Source organism: Carcharodon carcharias, chromosome 4 (genome assembly GCF_017639515.1).
Source record: "Carcharodon carcharias isolate sCarCar2 chromosome 4, sCarCar2.pri, whole genome shotgun sequence".
Taxonomy (NCBI): Eukaryota; Metazoa; Chordata; class Chondrichthyes; order Lamniformes; family Lamnidae; genus Carcharodon; species Carcharodon carcharias.
This window is the reverse complement of record NC_054470.1, coordinates 133,953,970-133,973,146: the sequence shown is the minus strand read 5'-3', so window position 1 is coordinate 133,973,146 and position 19,177 is coordinate 133,953,970. Positions and strand designations below refer to the sequence as shown.

The 19,177-nt window shown below is 44.3% G+C and overlaps 1 protein-coding gene across 3 annotated transcripts in view; it reads right to left on the bottom strand.

The window, feature by feature from the left end:
- Positions 1-19,177, bottom strand: part of erap1b (endoplasmic reticulum aminopeptidase 1b) — an 82,740-nt gene that overhangs the window by 20,489 nt on the left and 43,074 nt on the right. For all 3 annotated transcript variants that reach the window (XM_041186034.1, XM_041186036.1, XM_041186035.1), the window contains 3 exons: positions 9,103-9,272; positions 4,708-4,787; positions 1,257-1,440 (listed from right to left, as the gene is read on the bottom strand). In XM_041186034.1, coding sequence (XP_041041968.1) covers positions 1,257-1,440; positions 4,708-4,787; positions 9,103-9,272 — 434 coding nt within the window. The remainder of the gene's footprint in view (positions 1-1,256; positions 1,441-4,707; positions 4,788-9,102; positions 9,273-19,177) is intronic.

Genomic DNA, 19,177 nt, shown 5'->3' with positions numbered 1-19,177 from the left:
TCCCGTCTATATCTTCCTGTCGCCCAAGACACTCAACCTCACTGTTAACCACCCAGCCAATCTTTGTGTCATCCGCAAACTTACTGCCTTACTTACCACTTGCAGGTTTCTCTCCAAGTTACACAACGTATTGCCTTTGCTTCACTGTCACTGGGTCAAAATCCTGGAACTCCCTCTCTAACAACACCATAAGTATATCCACACCAGATGGACTACAGCAGTTCAAGAAGGCAGCTCACCTTCTCAAGGGTAATTAAGGATCAGAAACAAATACTGGGCCTGCCAGTGACACTCAAATCACATGAAAGAATAAAAAAAACGTATTTGAGTGTCTGCGGCAGTAACAATATCTATTTTTGCAAAGCAACCAAACAAATTTAATTTAGCAGATTTTTTAAAGAAAACCATTATTATGCAGGACAGCAACTGACTCAGGTTGAACATCACTGTAACCAAATGCTTCAGAGTTGGCCTTAATAGATGCTGGAGTACAGAAAGGTTTAGAGAAACTGTGCTAGATACCAATAAACATGCCACAGATTTCCTAGTCAAGTTGACCCAGCACAACAAAACAAATCAACAAAATCATGTCAGATTTTGCAAAACTGGGACTCTTTCAATAGCCCCGTATATAATTCGCATGCAGTGTGTAACTGACTCAATACACACCAAGATGTAATCCTGGAATCTGCAATGGAAGCAGTCAGGTACTAAACATTGGCCTTTATATTCCCATGTTAAAGACTGGATAAATCAGCCAGTGGCTCCTGTTAGAAAGTATATGTGATGATCTCTGTAGCAAACAACCACCAATACTCGCAGACACAGAATGGCCACTTGGGTAAAATAACATAAGGCTCTCAGTGTACCTTACCATGAGTTGCCATCTCTAAGAGAGAAAAAGAAAAAGCTTGATAAAGCAAACATGAAATAGCCTTACCAGAACATATTCAGATACATTACCAAAATTCATAGAGCAGTAGGAACAGGCCACTAAGTCAAAAATATCCAGTATGTTCCACGTTAGCAGTAAGCCTGATTTTATCTGGCTGCCATGACATCACCTTAAGCCACGTTTCTTCACCATCCATTGAACATAGTGAATATTTCAACCACACATAACTCGAGGGAATTTGTCACTATGACATTATCTTTAAGAACCAGGATGTCTGACCTGTAAATATTATAAAAGCTTTCCTTGCGAATCTCCTGTCCAAGCAAATGGAGACTAGTTGAAAAGCAATTACATTCTTTACCTCACAAGCTGGAAGGCATTGTTAATAAGGTTAGCTCGATCATTGCTGCTGAGGACTGTGTGATTTTCTCTCAGTAGTGTGATTAAGGCATCCCATCCATCATTTTCATAATGCACAATGTAATAGCCATTCATATCCACATTGAACTTTATCCAGTTCACTTCCCCCGGAAGAGTGATAACATCTGAGTGGAGGAGAAATCAAATCAAAACCTTTCCATGGAACAAGTCTATCGACACAATGAGCCAAAGACACTTTTAAAGAAACATTGTCAATTTTGTGCGCCTCTGTAGGTCACACTTAAAAGCATCCTTTATCTGTGATTTTAATCTTTTAATAAAACTTGGTCTTCACAAAAGAAATCAAAGGGGGCATATTTATAATATATTTGTATTTCCTCCTCTGAGCTCAAGGCAAATCACATTGCACTGCATTGAACACTCTGGAGCCAAAAAATGCTCTGTTCCTGTTCCTGACCTCACTGGACGATCCAGACTCAGAGTGAGTGTCAGCAGTGGACATCCATACTAGTACGTACACATTTGGGGTCACTGCTGGAGGGGGAGAAAGGGAAAACAAACTGCTCATTCTGCAGCCAGTGACACCGCCCCACATCGTTTTTAAATCTTGTTCAATTAGCCCCTTTCATAACAGGGATGCAAAGAGTTTTCTTCTGAGTTCTGGCTGGACCCCAGGGAGGTCCCACACCTACTGCTGAGCAAACCTGTCACAGGATTTATCCCAGCCTCCAGGTTACTAATTGGTAAGACATTTGGGGCAGTGGAAATTTTTGGCTTCAGCTTCATCTGCTCTAATGACATGGATCATGATCAAAGGGAAGTTCTGCCCACATCAAACCCTGTTCTAATTTCTAGCTGGTAGAATTGTGAGCAAAGACCCATTTGTCAAGCCTCCTACAACAGCTTTGCATTTGGGCAATGATTATTCAGGCCAAGAATATACAATCTCAGTCATTTTAAAGGACATTGGTAAATGCATCTTTCTTTTAGATACAAGTTTATTAGGCCCTGATCCCAAATTATACCAGACTACAAATGTGAGCCAGTACCATCTGTTAGATCATTTCAGTTTTATATTGATTCAGTGTTGTTTTGATAATTTTATAAATATCACCTAATTTAAGGCTGAATTTTATGCTCTCCTGGGGACAGTTTGGCAGGAAGGTGGTGGGGGGAGGGGGGATAAAGTTGGGCACGAATCCATGGGCACCATTCCCAGCACCCACACCCCGCCCCACCATAATTTTACCAGGGGGTGGGGGAGGCCATTAATTGCCATAATGAGGCAATTAATGACTACTTAAGGGCCTCTTCCCACCTCCACCACAATTTTTCCCACAGTGTGCAGAGGCCAGAGCGAAGTACGAACCCCAGCAGCTTTCACTGCTTGGCTGGTGGCAGGCGGATGGGTGGTACTTACTTTACGGGCCCCCTTGTAAGCACAAGGTCTGCCACCCTCCGTGCTTTCCCTCTCCTCTTGGCCTGTCCAACCTGGACCCCCAATCCATTCACCAGGGCATACTAGCCTGCTGGCACCAGAGACCTGCCGGCCATTTGGTTAGTTGGCAGCTCTCGGAGGTGGGATTTTTTTTCCCCAGATGTGGGCAGAAAGCCCATCTTGAGCCACTTAACAAATGGCTGTTTGTAAGTGGACTAGTATTTCAGCAACCCCGGGGTAATGCTCTGGGCAGCCGTGTTCGAATCCCGCAACAGCAGATGGAGCAATTTGAATTCAATAAAATAATCTGGAATTAGAAGTCTGGTGAACAACCCAGCAGAGAGGGGGCGGGTTTGCCCCTGACATTTATGTTGGGGGGTGTCAGGGACCCCAGTGCAGTATAAAATTCCACCCTTAATGCATAGAATGTTTTTACTTCTCTGAAATATGGCACTGTACGCAGTATACAGGACACTGCAGGCATCATTTGCTGACTATACATTGAGATTCTGGCACAGTTCAGTACAGTTTCAATGTATTAATCACTAACGTAGCCAGTCATTCCTGAAAAGATTGTAGGTCGGACAGAAGGATTGGGATAAGGGACTCAGTGTAGTTAAAGATAATGAAGTTCAACAATCTATGCGAATACATAACTGGGTGACTGGGATTAGGAAGGTTTCAAATGTTATCCCCCATCTGTGTTCAATTAGCTAGTCTTAGTTGAGATTAGGGTAAGGATGTTACAAAAATCAGCCAGGGTTCCCATTGCTGACCTTTATCTAGTGATCTTTCCTGGGAGTGCATGTATGTGGACATTGATCATGTTGGGGAAGTAGTGGCAGAGTGGTATTATCAGTAGGCTAATATTCCAGCAACCCAGAGTAATGCTCTGCGCACCCGGGTTCGAATCCTGCCATGGCAGATGGTGAAATGTGAATTCAATAAAATAATCTGCTATTAAAAGTTTGGTGATGACTGCAAAACCATTGCCGATTGTTGTAAAAACTGATCTGGTTCGTTAATGTCCTTTAGGGAAGGAAATCTGCCATCATATAACTCACAGCAATGTGACTGACTCTTAAATGCCCTCTGAACAAGGGCAATTAGGGATGGGCAATAAATACTGGCCTAGCCAGTGTCACCCACATACCATGAATGAATTTTTTAAAAAATCTATTCCACTCTGTTGCTATTTGGCCAATATATGATTGGAAGCACAGTCTGGATGTGCCCCAACATAAATCAATGACTTAATGAGATAAGAGAAGAAATTGCAAATGGAATGGCTGTGGTTAAAATGCAAATGTGTAAATGGGATATTGCAATTTATTGCAAGGGGAATTGAATATAAAAGTTGGGATGTTTTTGTACAGTTATACAATGCATTGGTGAGACCAAATCTAGAGTACTGTGTACAGTTTTGGTCCCCTTATTTAAGGAAGGATATAAATGAATTAGAAGCAGTTCAGAGAAGGTTCACTTGACTGATTCCTGGATTGGGGCTTTGTCTTACGAGGAAAGGTTGGATAGGCTGGTCCTGTATCCATTGGAGTTTAGATGAATGAGAGGTGAACCTATTGAAACATATAAGATCCTGAAGGGACTTAACAGAGTGGATGCTGAAAGGCTGTTTCCCCTTGCGGGAGAGGCTTGAACTAGAGAACACAGTTTAAAAATAAGGGATCTCCCATTTCAGACAGAGATGAGAAGAATTTTTTTCTCTCAAAATGTTGTGAATCTTTGGAACCCTCTCCTCCAGAAAGCAGTGGAGGGAGGGTGATTAAGTATTTTTAAGGCAGAGGTAGATAGATTCTTGACTAACAATTGTGGTTATCAGGGGTAGGCAGGATGTGGAGTTAAGGCTACAATAAGATCAGCCATATTATGTGTGCATGCATCAACATATTGACTCCACATCATTGGGAATATGAGATAGTGTTAAAGTGTCGAGAAACTCAAATTACTGTAAAATATAATAAATGTCATTTACCTTTTTTAGTCCTCATCAAATGCCTCTGGATGTTTCTGGAATGGCTTGTAATATAAGTTAGTGGAATTTGCCAAAGATAACTATAAAAGGAAACAAAATAAAAAGATTTTTTTTTTTCCAGATCACTTTGTGTGTTTATGAAGTAAGGCCTATCAAGGATGGGGAATGAAACACTTCTCCACTTTTGTACCCAGTGTCAGTATCAAGCACTCCCAGGTCGACAGATATAGTTGCAGAATGAGTCCAATTTACTCTGACCACAAAAAAAACTTAACCAGAGAAACACTGCTTACCTCATTAAATTGATTTTCCACTGCCCATGCTGGCGATTGCCAATTTTCAGCCACATTCTGTGCTGAGGGCCTATTAGAACTTCAGATCACATAAACTGATTTTGTTTAGAATCTTTGAAGCCAATCACCCCACTGATCGGCTTTTGATTTGAGTCCAGATATCAAAGGATATTGTTGTAACCCACTACACCAGAGGTTCCTGTGGGCCATGTTGACTATATCAGGGAGCATGAGAAAGACAATTGGTATGAACAAAATGAAAGTTTAAAAAGTCTGCAGCCAGGAAAGGGGGAACCTCATTGCTGTTTTCCTATATCTGCGGGTCCTCTGTGAGTGAAAATTGCTTGTAATTTTTAGAGCTCATATTCCATGTTGGGGGAAGGGAGGGGGGATGGTTTATAACATGTGATCGACCTGCCACAGCCCCTGAAATTGCAAGTTTGATCCACTGCTATGGAAAGTGGGGAACAATTAAGGAACATAAATTGCTGAAAGGGAAAAATTAATCAAAGTTTGGGAACTCTGAACTACATTGTCCAGTCTCCCATCAATATTAAAATAATATCAACCTATCCTGTTATTTTACAGCTTTATACACATCTCCAAACTGGCAGGTCAATGTGATTATAATGTGATCTATGTGATATTTCCAAAAGGCCATCGATAAGGTGCCACACAAAAGGTTAATATGCAAGATAAGGGCTCATGGAATTGGGGGTAATACAGATAGAGGATTGGTTAACAGACAGGAAGCAGAGAATAGGGATGAACAGTGTATTAAGTTAGCAGGGTTTAACTAGTCAAGTACCACAAGGATCTATGCTGGGTCTCAGCCATTTACAATCTATATTCATGGCTTAGACAAAGAGACCGCAAGTAATGCATCCAAGTTTGCTGATGATATAAAATTAAGTGGGAATGTAAGCTCTGAGAGGGACAAGAAGAAGCTGAAAAGAGGTATAGACAAGTTAAGTAATTAGACAACAAGGTGCCAGACAGAGTATAATGTAAGAAAGTGTGAAGTTCGTAACTTTGGTAGTAAGAATAGAGAAGTAGAATATTGTTAAAAGGCTTGAAACTACTAAAAGTTGCTGTTCAGAAAGGCTTGGGTATACTCATACAAATGACACAGAAAATTGCATGAGAGGGTTATCCTATGATGAGAAGCTGAGTAAACTGGGCTGATACTCTCAGGGATTTAGAAGATTGAGAGGTGATATAATTGAAACTACAAGATTCTGAGGGGGCTTGATAGGGTAGACATTGAGAGGCTGTTTCCCCAGGTAGGGAATCTAGAATTGGGGGCACAGGCTCAGGATTAAGGACTGAGATGAGGAAGAATTTCTGCAATCAGAGGATTATGAATCTTTGGAATTATCAGTCCCCTGGGACTGCGAGTGCTCCATATATTTAAAACTGAAATCTTTTGTCTCAGGGAATCAAGGGATATGAGGAATAGGTGGGGAAAAGGAGTTGGGGTAGAAGATCAATCTTAATTGTACTGAATGGCGAAGCAGACTCGAGGAGCCATATGGTCTACTCTACACAAGAAGAAGCTTATTGAACCACTAGAGTTGTTGCAGGCATACATATGTTCTCAATGGAGTAGGAAACTGATAGTTTGTTAACGTTCCATTATATGACAGGCATGAGTTTGAGATTGGTACTGATTTAGAGCCAGACTGCTGCCTCCACATCATTCTCTGGAAAGGAGAAATGCAGCTCCATGAATACCAAATTGTGTATTTCAGCAAAATTCCACTCACCAGTAGTCAAATGACAATTACATTTCAATGTTAAACGTCTTACAGGAAGTCATTTCACTGCAGAAATTAAGATTAAAAATGAAATTTAATATATTGCTAAGCAACCAAGAAACAAAAAGACTTATTACCATAGTGTTTATACCATGTTTGGCATGAAGCCAAAATAGTGCAGACTAGTTACAGAAGGTGGCCTTATGCCATATTCCTAAATTCGATTCTGGAGAATTCTTATCTGAATTGTACTAAACAGCTTTTTTGATGAAAGGCAAAATGCCTGCATGGCAATGCAAAATGTCTTGTGGAAGAAACATTCTTACTGTCACCAGTCCCTATCAAAGCTTGCTTGCACATGAAAAATGGCCAATTGGACATGGCCATGGACCTGGGATGGGTATTGTGCACCAGATGAACACCTTCAGGAGCTGGGGCATGGGTAGAGGGATAAAATGCATAAAGGTGAAAATAAGACAGTGTTAGGTTGAAAACTTCAGCACATTTTAACCGTGTTGATAGAATACCTTGGGATGTGATTTGACATCTTTAATTAGTATTTAGATATTTCATACTCTAAATGGAATGCTCAAATATTTCAAATGTTCATTGACCATTGTCTGTTAATTGTGACAGGGTTTGGATTCCTGAATCTCCATATGTCAAAATCTCATCACAGCTGTGCCAATATTAGACTTTATTTTTCTATTTGTGCTGCTATCTCAACCTTGTTTAAAGCAATAACATTTCTCAAGTGCACACAATTTTGTAAATGGAATAGATATATTTGTTGAGATAATATTCAGAGAGAACTTCATAGCTAACTTGGGGATTAATTGTGACAGCATTGCATCTCTTAAAATAGCAGACAGGTGAATGTTATAAACATAAGAACCATCATCTACTAAGGTTTAATTCGTAGTGCACACTCCGCAATCTCATCAATCCTTATGACTTATCTGGCTGTGATTGCCAATTTACAGTTAAACTATGGAAAGTTTTGTGCTGTGATTTCATGCCCGTTGGGAGATGAGCTAAGATTTCTCACATTCATTTTACACAGGAGTTTTTTTTTAAATGGGTGGAGAGAAAGCAGAGAGAGGAAACCTTCATTACATCTGCCTGGGATTTGATTCAAACACAAAGGCTAAGATGAAAAGGCAATGTGCTAAACCACACCATCATGCGGAACTTATAAGAATATAATAAATAAGGGCAGGAGTAGGCCATTCGGCCCCTCGAGCCTGCTCCGCCATTCAGTAAGATCATGGCTGGTCTGACTGTGGCTTCAACTTCACTTTCCTGTCTGCCCACCACCACTCCCTCCCCCCACAATAACTTTTGACTCCCTTGTCAATCAAAAATCCGTCTAACTCAACCAGAAATTACTGTGATAAGGTGTTTATTTCCAATTCTATATTTATATAAAAACATGTTCTCAGGATGGGGGCAACATTAACAACTCCACATTATGCATTCCAAGTTGCCCTGGTAATGCTTTGGGGCCATTTCAGAGGTATTTAGGGTCAATCACATATTGTGGGACTGGATCAGGTAGGGGTGATAGGTTCCCTTCCTTAAAAGGAGATTCGGGAATCAGTTAGGTTTTTACAACAATCAGTTGGTTGCTTTCTGGTGCTTGCATAAAATGACCTGACTGACCAAATTCAACTCCACAATTTACCATTGGAATTTGAAGTCTCAACCTCTATGTTGTTAGTTTTGTAGGATAGCCGCAGTGCTATTTAACCTGTTACCAGGCTGACAATTTTCCAACTAATTTTCACCAAGAGTCCATAAGCAGAGCAAGAGCACGAAAGACACAGGCAGATGGTCAGAGAAAGACAGTGACACATAGTGGAGAAAGAGACCTCCTTTTCACTTGATTTACGAAAATTAAATCCTGGGTTCCAGCAAGTTGAAATGCAACTTTTTAATAGTGTGCCAGCAAAGATTCAGGCCCAGATTTTCATCCTCAAGGCACGAATCCAGAGATTTCTTCCTGTGTCACGATCCCACCTCTTGCCCAGCAGTGCCCATCCACCCTCTATTTTCATTGCGGGGTAATAGGGGCAGGCTGGATTTGGGGCTATTGCCTCCAGAAGCAGGCCGAAGGCAGGAACAGAGGCGGATGGATATTATTGTTTATTATGGTTTTACCATTTGATAATCGAATTCAGTTCTCACTTCACAAATATCAAATCTCATACCATCCAGACCCAAAGAATTCTTGTTTTCATCAAGCAATCACTTGTAATCAATATGCTTTGCCTAGAAAAGGTCAGGTGAAATATCAATTGCAGGGCGAGGACTGGATAAATTTAAAAGATAATTAGAAGTACTACCTTGCAGATTCTGAATTTGGATCCTGGAAATTAGAACCTTTTAGGTAATGCTCCTGTTGCAATAGTACTTGTCTTCCTTTCACGGTAACAGTAACCAGTGGGAATCCCTTCTGAATTGTCCAGGTGTTCATCATTGCTTTTACATCAAGGACATCTTCCATAAACCACTGCTACAAAATGAAGAACACTAAATTGAAATGTTTTACACAGTGTCTATTGCTCGTGACTAAAGTTGCCATTTCTCACTTCTTGGTTACTCCTAGTCATTCATTGAATCTCACAATACACTACAAACTATACTGCCACCTTTCATTTTCCCAAAGTACTGCATGTAAAATAGCTTCATACAATCCACTTAATTCAAACTATTTGATAACTCAATCTTTTATATTAAATTTCCACATTATCATATTATTTATATTGTTTAATTCAAATTATTTGGAATTTGTAATTGTCCTTTTCCTGTATCTTTGTATAGTTTTATTGTTCTTTTTACTGCTTTTTGCAGCAACATCAATCTATACTTTGAATAAAGCGCTTTCCAGACATTACTGACCTTTAGTTTTCTGCTTGCACTGCCATTTTGATTTTGTTATACAGAATAACAGCTCTGAATTGCACAGTAGTTTGTGAATGGAATGAATACGTTTCTAGAAATAGTATTTGGCAATGTCTTCACAACTAACTAGGGAATTATTCATAGAGCATTGTCTGAGTAAAGCTGGGCAGCAAAAGCACAAAATGGTCATGAAAATGAATCCTGAATTGGATGCTTCATTGGTTTCACTGAGCTTTAGTGCACTAAACCAATTTCTTTTGTATTTTATCGCAGCAATTTCATTTGTCAGCATTTTTGTTATATATTCGTATAGTACATAAGAACTAGAAGCAGGAATAGGCCAAACATTGGGCTGAATTTTTCCATCGGCGAGCTGGAGGTGGGGCCTGCTCGTCAACACGGGATGACGTTGGGCAGAAGCTCTGACGTCACCCCACCCCATTTAAATATTCAGGAAGGCGGGGGGGACAGCGTAATCAGCTGTCCGCCCACCGACCTGTCAATGGCCAATTGAGGCCATTGACAGGGTAGTTAAATCAATTAAAGACCCTGCCTGTCCAACCTTAAGGTTGGCGGGCAGGCCAGGAGCCCCGGTGGGCTTCTGAGAAAACATGAAACCTCATCCACCGGCGGGATGAGGTTTCATGTCGGTTTTTAAAAAGTTTAGTAAAGTTTTTGTGCAATTTATTAACATGTCCCATCTCGTGTGACATTATCACATGAGGGGGACATATTAATGATTTTTTTTATCTTTCTATTTTTAAACTTTGACAACCTTTCAGCAATCTCCCTGAGGCACCATTTAGGTTCTGGGAGATAAGCACTCTTTCATGTGCATGCACGAAAGAGCACACTCTCGCATTTGGGGAATCCACCACTGCCTGCGCAGGAAGCACATAGCACTTCCCATCAGGCGTCACGCTGGGTGGGCCGCCGAGTCGATCAGGCCCGCCCGCCCGTCAAGGGCAAAATTCAGCGCATTTACTTCAATCTTGTTGACACTCTTGCCTCACCTCTTGACTTCAGCTCTTTCGTCCATATTTGGACCAAGGCTGTAAATGAGGTCAGGAGGCTAGTGGCCCTGGCAGAACCCAAAGTGAGTATCAGTGAACAGGTTATTGCTGTGTAATTGCAACTTGGTAGCATTTTTGATGACCCCCTTCCATTACTTTGTTGATGATTGAGGTTAGACAGATGAATGGTAACTGGCCAATGCGTTGGTTCTGCTTTTTGTGGGTAGTATATGCCTGGACCATTTTCGATATTTTTATTCTTTCATGGGATGTGGATATCGCTGGCAAGGCCAGCATTTGTTGCCGATTCCTAATTGTCCTTGAGACAGCGTGTTGAGCTGCCTTCTTGAACCGCCGCAGTGGGTAGATGCCATTGTTGTAGCTGTACTTGAACAGCTTGGCTAAGTGTGCAGCTAGTTCTGCAGCAAAACCTTCAGTACTATTGCTGGAATATTGTCAGGGCCCATAGCCTTTGCAGTATCCAGTGCCTTCAGCCGTTTCTTGATATCATGTGGAGTGAATTGAATTGGCTGAAGACTAGCATCTGTGATGCTGGGGACCTCAGGAGGAGGCCAAAATGGATCATGCACTTCATACTTCTGCTGAAGGTTATTGCAAATGCTTCAGCCTTGTCTTTTGTACCGATGTACTGGGCACCCCTTTCATTGAGGATGCAGATATTTGTGGAACCTCCTCCTTTGCTTCGTTGCTTTATTGTTCACTACCATTCACAACTGGATCTGGCAGGACTACAGAACTGTGATCTGGTGTATTGGCTGTGGGATCACTTTACTGCTTCAATTGTTTGGCATGCATGTAGTCCTGTGTTGTAGCTTCACCAGGTTGACAATTCATTTTTGGGTATGCCTGGTGCTGCTTTTGGCATGTTCTCCTGCACTCCTCGCCAAACCAGGATTGATTCCTGGGCTTGATGGTAATGATAGAGTCAGGGATTTGCTGGGCCATGAGGTTGCAGATTGTGTTCGAGTACAATTCTGCTGCTGCTGGTGGCCCACAGCACCTCATGGATGCCCGGTTTTGAGTTGCTAAATCTGCACTAAATCTATCCAATTTATTACTACAGAACACGAAGGAGGGTATCCTCGGTGGGATGATATGACTCTGACTCCACAAGGACTGTGCAATGGTCACTCCTATCAATATTGTCATGGACAGATGCAACTGCAGCAGGTAGATGGATAAAAGCAAGATCAAGTGATATTTTTTCCCCTCTTGTTGACTCACCAGCTGACATAGGCCAAGTCTGCCTGGTATGTCCTTTAGGACTCAACCACCTCAGTCAGTAGTGGTGCCACCAAATCACTCTTGCAATGGGCATTGAAATCCCCCAGCCAGAGTATATTCTGTGCCCTTGCCACCCTCAGTGCTTCTTCCAAGTGGTGTTCAACATGGAGAAGTACTGATTCATCAGCTGAAGGAAGGTGATAGGTGGCAATCAGCAGGAGGTTTCCTTGCCCATGTTTTACCAGGTGCTATGATGTTTCCCAGGGTAACTCCCTCCTGACAGTATATCACTGTGCTGCCACCTCTGGTATACCAGAGATCAGAGATGGTGTTGGAGTCCTCTGGGTCATTGGCTGTAAGGTACAATTTGATGAGTATGACTATGGGTGAAATTTTTCCCCATTGCTCTCAGTGAGGGAGTGGGCGTGTAAAAATGGTATTTTTCCTGCTGGCCACAATGTCAGGTTTCCGCACCTCATCGTCCGCTTCCCGCCTCATTAATTATGTACGCACAGGAAACACACTGGATCGCTGGCAGGCGGCCTCTAATTTGCCGCCCTGCCATCAGCTCACCAATTCCTCACTCCGGGCATCATATTTAAACAGCGCCCTTGCACAGCTTTCCCAATTGCTCCAGACCAGGACTGCTACAGATACCACTAGTATCAGATGGCCCCAGAAGAGGAGAAGACACCAGTTCCCAAGTTCAGTCTTGCCTGCTGGATGCCGTGGAGGTCGGTTGCTATGTCCTCTACCCCGGCTCTAGCTGCAGGAGGTCCACAAACCTCACCACTCCAACTTGAGAGGCGGTGGCAGCGGTGGTCAGTGCTAATGCTGCCACAAGAGATGAGCCACCCAGTGCAGAAAGAGGATAAATGATCTCATCTGTCCCACCAGGGTAAGTCAACCATCTCATCAATCTCAACTCATACATTCACATGCCCATCATGCAATCACAGGGTTCTCACTCACTGCCAGCTCAAGGGACTTCACCACTCATTCTCAGACACGCCTTCACATCTCCATCTGGCCTCATCTCCTCTGGAGATTGCGTCCACATCCCATTCATGGCTCATCATTACCCACACATGCCAGGTGTCCTTACCGTCAGATAAAATCAAAATACTGCAGATGCTGGAAATCAGAAACAAAAACAGAAAATGCTGGAAAAACTCAGCAGGTCTGGCAGCATCTGTGGAGGGAGAAAGAGCCTTAACGATTCAAGTCCGTAAGAGCTCTGAAGAAGAGTCATACAGACTCAAAACGTTAACTCTGTTTCTCTCTCCACAGATGATGCCAGACCTGCTGAGTTTTTCCAGCATTTTCTGTTCTTAATATCCTTATCATCTGCCCTGGCACGTGTCTTGCTCACACTCTCTTCATCTATCTTTATGCAGGGCAAGCTCACACACAATAAAAGGGAGAGGTCCCAGACCAGGGGTGGAATGCCAGAACTCAAGGTTCTCACTCCCTTTGAAAACCACGCCACTAAGCTGGTGAGAGAGGGCATGGACCGTGCCTGCGGCGACAATGAGGTCAGTGGCAAATACCCATGTGAGGATCATACACCAGCTCATCTTTCACTCAATGCCATCTTTTATTCAGCTGCTATGCACTAATTATCTCTACTTTCTTACATAGGCACCTCTGCCAAACGCCCGAGGCTGTCAACCAGCCAGGCCCTTAGCTCCCAACCCAAGGACATCTCAAATGAGGAACCTGGGGGCAGCAGCACTGAAGACCAGTCACAATGCTCACCCACACCCCCCACCAGCACAGAGAGACACACCTGGGTGGGACCTGGTTCTAGATTAGCCTATGGGTCACAGTCTGGTGAGCACAGCGCACAATCTACTCCACAGCAGGCAAAGCTAGGGAGACTGAGGTTGTCGACACTCAGAGGACTACTGGGGGTCACAATTCTGCTGAGTCTAAGTCTGATGTTGAGCCTCAGGACTCGGTCTTAATTATCAGTTGCTGGGGCTGCAGCGATAATCACGGGAAAATCAGGAAGCGGCGTCAGATGCATTTCTCCAAATTGCAACGTACGATGGAGGAGTCCGTCTGCTCTCAGTCTGAGGTCATAGCACCAGCATATCAATGCACCGAGGTCAACACTAGCAGGATGGTGGCCGCCACAGGGACTGTGATCCAGGACATCACTCCTGCACTTCTGCAGGAGCTGCACTCCAATGCTGTAGCTCTTGGTGGCATCCAACAGAGTCAACGCGAGAGGGGTGTGGAGAACCTTGATCTCACTCCAGCTGCCTCTTACCCTCAAGGTGTCAGCCAGGGGCCCACGGGCACCCACAGGGAGGAGGACAAACAGCTGGGCACCCCGGGGCCATACGGTTAGGTGACTCTGAGACTCTCTGGCCCATCCAAATCCTCTCTTCCTGTGACCCCATCACCTCCAACTCCACAGGCCGAGGAGGGCGCACCAGACCACAACAGGCCAAGTCCCTCCATGTCTCGGCCCTCCACAGGACAGCAGCCAAAGTCATCACAGACACAGGGCATAGCAGTCAGCAGGCTGCCTTCACCTCTGCTGTGGATGTCGGACAAGCACCAAGACATAGCAGTAGGGTTAGGAAAGTTACAAAGATCTATGACCACAACTGTGGCACAAGTGTTCATAACATGTACATAATGTACACAAATGTAAATTGAATCACACCAATTCCACATCTCTCATGTATGTCTCCATGTTATGCTGAGCTGTGTTACAGTCACTCAGGTGACACATCATGGTCCCTCCCCCACTTACTGCACATGTCGCTATCATGGGTCTCTCGTCAAAATAGTGTGCTTCCATATCACCACAATGTCTGTCCCTTTTGCATATCATTCTTGACATCAGTGATGTCTCAACCTTAATGTTAAGTGTGCTTGTGAAACAAGCCTCGCTCACATGCTTTGCAGGGTTATCTCATGTCTATTCTTGGCTGTGTAGAGTGAGGCAGAGCTGTACTCCGATCTCATCTGCATTTGTGAAAGGTGAAGGTGTAAAGTATAAGGAGAGATGTGTCCACGCATGGAGAAGGGTCATTTAATGTGAAATTCCAGGTGCTCTCTGTCTCCTGGCAGGGTTTTCATGCCATAAGCCCATACTCAGAGCTCGTATGCACTGCTGTCAGCCAACCGCGTTTTTGACTTTCACAGTATATATCTGCTAAGCTCACCAATAAGTGAGGACACCTTGCTAGCTCAGCTTGGCCCCTCTCAGCTGGTGCTCAAATGTCTAACTTTGAGCGTCTCTCACCCTGCAGTTGTGTGTCTTGCGAGGATAAGGCTTTCATCATAATCTAGGGAGGCAGCGCTGAGTGTCCCCTCACCTGAGCACTTACTGAGGTCACTGCTGCTAATTCCAAATGGTCATTTCTGGAAGCCAATTGAGGCTTTGAGCAGGTTCTGCAAGTGCACATGGTTGCTTTAGACAATTTGGAGGGGAGCAATGGGATAGGAGCGAGGATGTACGGAAGTTGAAGTGTGCGCTTTATTAGCAGTGACGCGTGCCCTTGAGGGCTTCATGATGTGTGCGCATTTGGACTTGGCAAGGACCAGGACTGGCCATGAGGCACAATGTCTGTGTTAAAGAGGCTTTCTAATGTCTGACAGGCCAGTGTGTGACATCGTCACAATCAGGTGGTCCGTATCCTTATCAAGCAAAGGATAAATGCAGCCCAGGATCCCTAACTGAGAGTGCCAATGTCAGTGTGATTTGGAAGAATGCACCACTGAGTCATCTCTAAATGGATTCACGGCAGTGGAATGTCGTTGGCTGCCTTGTCCAAAGTGTGAATTATCTGATTCACCATCAATATTACAGAGCGTGTAGCTCCATTGCTTTAGACGGCTCTCCTTGAGGAGCCTCATCACATTGAAAGCACACAGCTACAAGACCACTGAGGATCAACCAACAGCTCCTGGCTTTTGTAAGGTGCCTGGGGTACAGAAGAGATGCTTGAAGCAGCAGCACCTTCTGATGTCTGATGCCAGGACGCCCTCCTCCAGTTAGCACCTCATCTCAGCAAAGACACATGCTCCCAAGGCTTCATCATCCTTCAAAAGATCAGAACAATGTGAGCTTCATGTGTAACTATTTACTCTCATATTGAAGTGCATGGGTGAAATGAGAGGAATAGCAATGCTGCTGCTCTTGCTGGCCCATGATACAGGGCACTTGTCCAAGAGAGTGCTCACTACAACTCATCATCCTCCTGTTGGAAGCTGGTGGCTTCCAGGGCTTCACGTGCATGCCTGCCTCGTCTCGCCCCTACTATATGGCCTTTTGCCCTGCAGCCTTGTCTTCCTCAAACTCATCACTCTCATCCCCTTCAAGGAGATGTGCAGCTCTTCCATGTGGCAAATCCTCCCCAGTTTGCACCGCCAGCCTATGCAGCGCGTAGCAAGCCACGATGATCCATGAGACCCGCTCAGACTGTACTGTAATGCCCCAGCAGATCTGTCCAGGCATCGGAATTGCATCTTTAGCCTCCCTATAGTGTGCTCCACCAATGCTCAGCTAGCGCCATCAGCCTTGTTGTACTTTCTTTCTGCAGGAGTCTGAGGCTGCTGCACGGGCGTCATTAGCCACGTCCTTTGCCAGCACCCTTTGTCACCGAAGATGTTGTTTGATCCCTCGAAGGTGTCCGGGATCTGCAATCTACTCAAGATGTATGAGTCGTGGATGCTTCCTGAGTATCTGACACAAACCTGTATGATCAGTTTCTTATGGTCGCAGATCAGCTGAACATTGAAATTTCCAGTTGATGTATTGGAGTGTCTGTTGCCAGGGAGTTTTTATAGCCACAAGTGCACTCATGGCTATAAAAACTCCCTGGCAATAGGCACTTCAATAGAACCCTGCACTTGTGGGAATCCGGAAATCTCAGCAAAACTCAGTGATCTGGCAGCCTGGCTTGTTTAATCCCTGTCAAAGTTGACATAATTGTGGGCCTTGGCAAAAAGGGCGTCTGTGACCTCATGAATGCATTTGTGAGTGAATGCTTGAGAGATCCCGCAGAGGATCCCATGAAGGAGCTACTGGTGTAGAAATTCAGAGCAGCGCATACATTCAGAGCCACTGGTAATGGATGTCCTCCCAGTCAAGGTGACGCCAATTCGTGGAGAATGTGGCAAATGTGAGTCAGCAGATCCCAGGACATGCAGAGCCATTGACAACACTGGTTCTCGCTCATCTGTAGATAAGACATGTGAGTTCTGTACACCCTGGGTCTTGCGAGCCATCTCTGTGTCCGGAGGAGGCCCTGCTGGCCTTGGTCTCGTGAGTCTTGCTTCTCCCTTTGGCGATCCAGGCACCTCCATCGCAATCTTCTCCTTCTTCTCTCTTGCCTGTAAGCGATAATACAGACAGCAATAAATTTAGCCTCCATCTTCCTGATGATCTCCTCTCTGCAGCATCAATGAGAAAGCAACAAATGTCAGCATTAGTTTCCAAGGGTCCTCTTTCCGTCAAAGACTCACCAGTGAAAGGGGATTCAAGGGCTTTGTTCTCATGTTGAGAGTACTCGTCCCTGAAATGATGGTCAATGCAGGGTGCCTATCAAGTCCCCCCACACCAACACCAACACGACCAACTGCTATGAGATTGTATGTGCTTGGAAGTGCTGCTTTCAGCCCAGGTGCTGGGAGCCTTATTCACTGCACTCTAATACTACACTCTTGGGAATAAACATGAAGGTAAATGTCGTTCAGGAAATGAGATTATTTGAGAGGGGCCTGAGGCTTCTCTTCAGTAAACCATCCAGCACCAACTTTCTAACAGGCTTCTGGAGCTTGTCCATTCACCAAATTGTTCTGGTGTTTATTATTACACTGGGGAATTTCCACACAAGGGTTAAAACAAGGAGATTGATTAGTGCTACTTTGCAGGATTAGTCTTCACTTTCCTGAATCCTTGCGCTGTCATTGAAAAATTCCCAACATGTCTCAGCTGTACCTCTCCTCATTTGGGAATACACAGTTCAGTTGGGTGCCCCTTTAGTCAGCCCTCCCAGTGCATGTACCTGCCCTCCAATCTGCCCACAGTGCCCTCAGCAGCAGAGCTTCTCCTCATTTTAAATTCGCACTGCACCATTGCTGCAGATTGGAAGATGGTGGTGCTGAGTTCTTACTGCCAAACCAGCTTGGACCCTCCCTTTGTGAATGTGGAAACTCCTCCCATTGACCCGGAGGAGCTTCATGTTCAGGTTTCCCACCCTCACAGACCTCCCCATCCAACCCCTGTATTCCTTGATCCCGTCGTGCTTCTGCTGCACGTCCACTTGTTAGCTCCAGAACATTTTGAAGTGGATGTGTGTATGGCCTGTGTGGACCTCACCCATCCCCATCTTGAGGCCACTAACACTGTTCAAAATATTCAACCCACTGACCCTCCCTCCAGTCGTGAGTCTAAGGGCAACCTTCCCCACTCATCACCCCCAGTGCAACCCTAAACCTGCAGCTCATTAAAAGCCACCCATGCCTTACCGCTGGTCTGGTAGTTAGAAACTTGCCTGTGACACCTTCCTGAAAGCAGTGTGGTGCTGCCTGCAAAGCCTGGTGCTGCTTCCTGCAAGCACTGTGTGATGCAAGATAGGCAAACTATCTTCAAAGTGATGAGCAAAGTGCAGGTCACCAGTCGCTTATATCCTGTTGTGAAACATGTTATTCTAACTGGACGTCGATGTGCCTGGATGATCCAGCAGGGGAGATGATTCTGGTGAGTAGGGCTTATAATGACAAGCAATGCATTAAAATTACTTTCCCAATGTGCCATGGTGGGAAACTCGGCCCACTGTTGATAGTTGGAGCAGACAATCACAAACAGGTTTCACAGTGACGTAAAACCAATTTTTGGCCTTCTCACTATAATTTTACGCTGCTGCCCACCATGACGCCCGCCACGAACAGGCACAGAAAATCCCAGCCTAGGTCAGGCTGTTGCTTGACAAATCTGTGGGACAGCCACCCAATGGTGACACTGCCACCCAATCTGGGTAAAATATTCTGCCACATCCAATTAGCACATTCATGAATAATGACCATTTAGCAATGATTCTGGTGCATCAACAGTGCCTGCAGAATAGTTGCCCATTTAAAACACTGCCTCCTGACATGAATAGACAATAATTCTGGGAACAGAAATACTTACTTTAAAAAATATACATAAATTGGAATGATGAACAAAATACTTTGACTGAAGATGAAGTGAGTAAATGCAACAGAAGTTCACATTGAGGTAATTAGTTTGGAG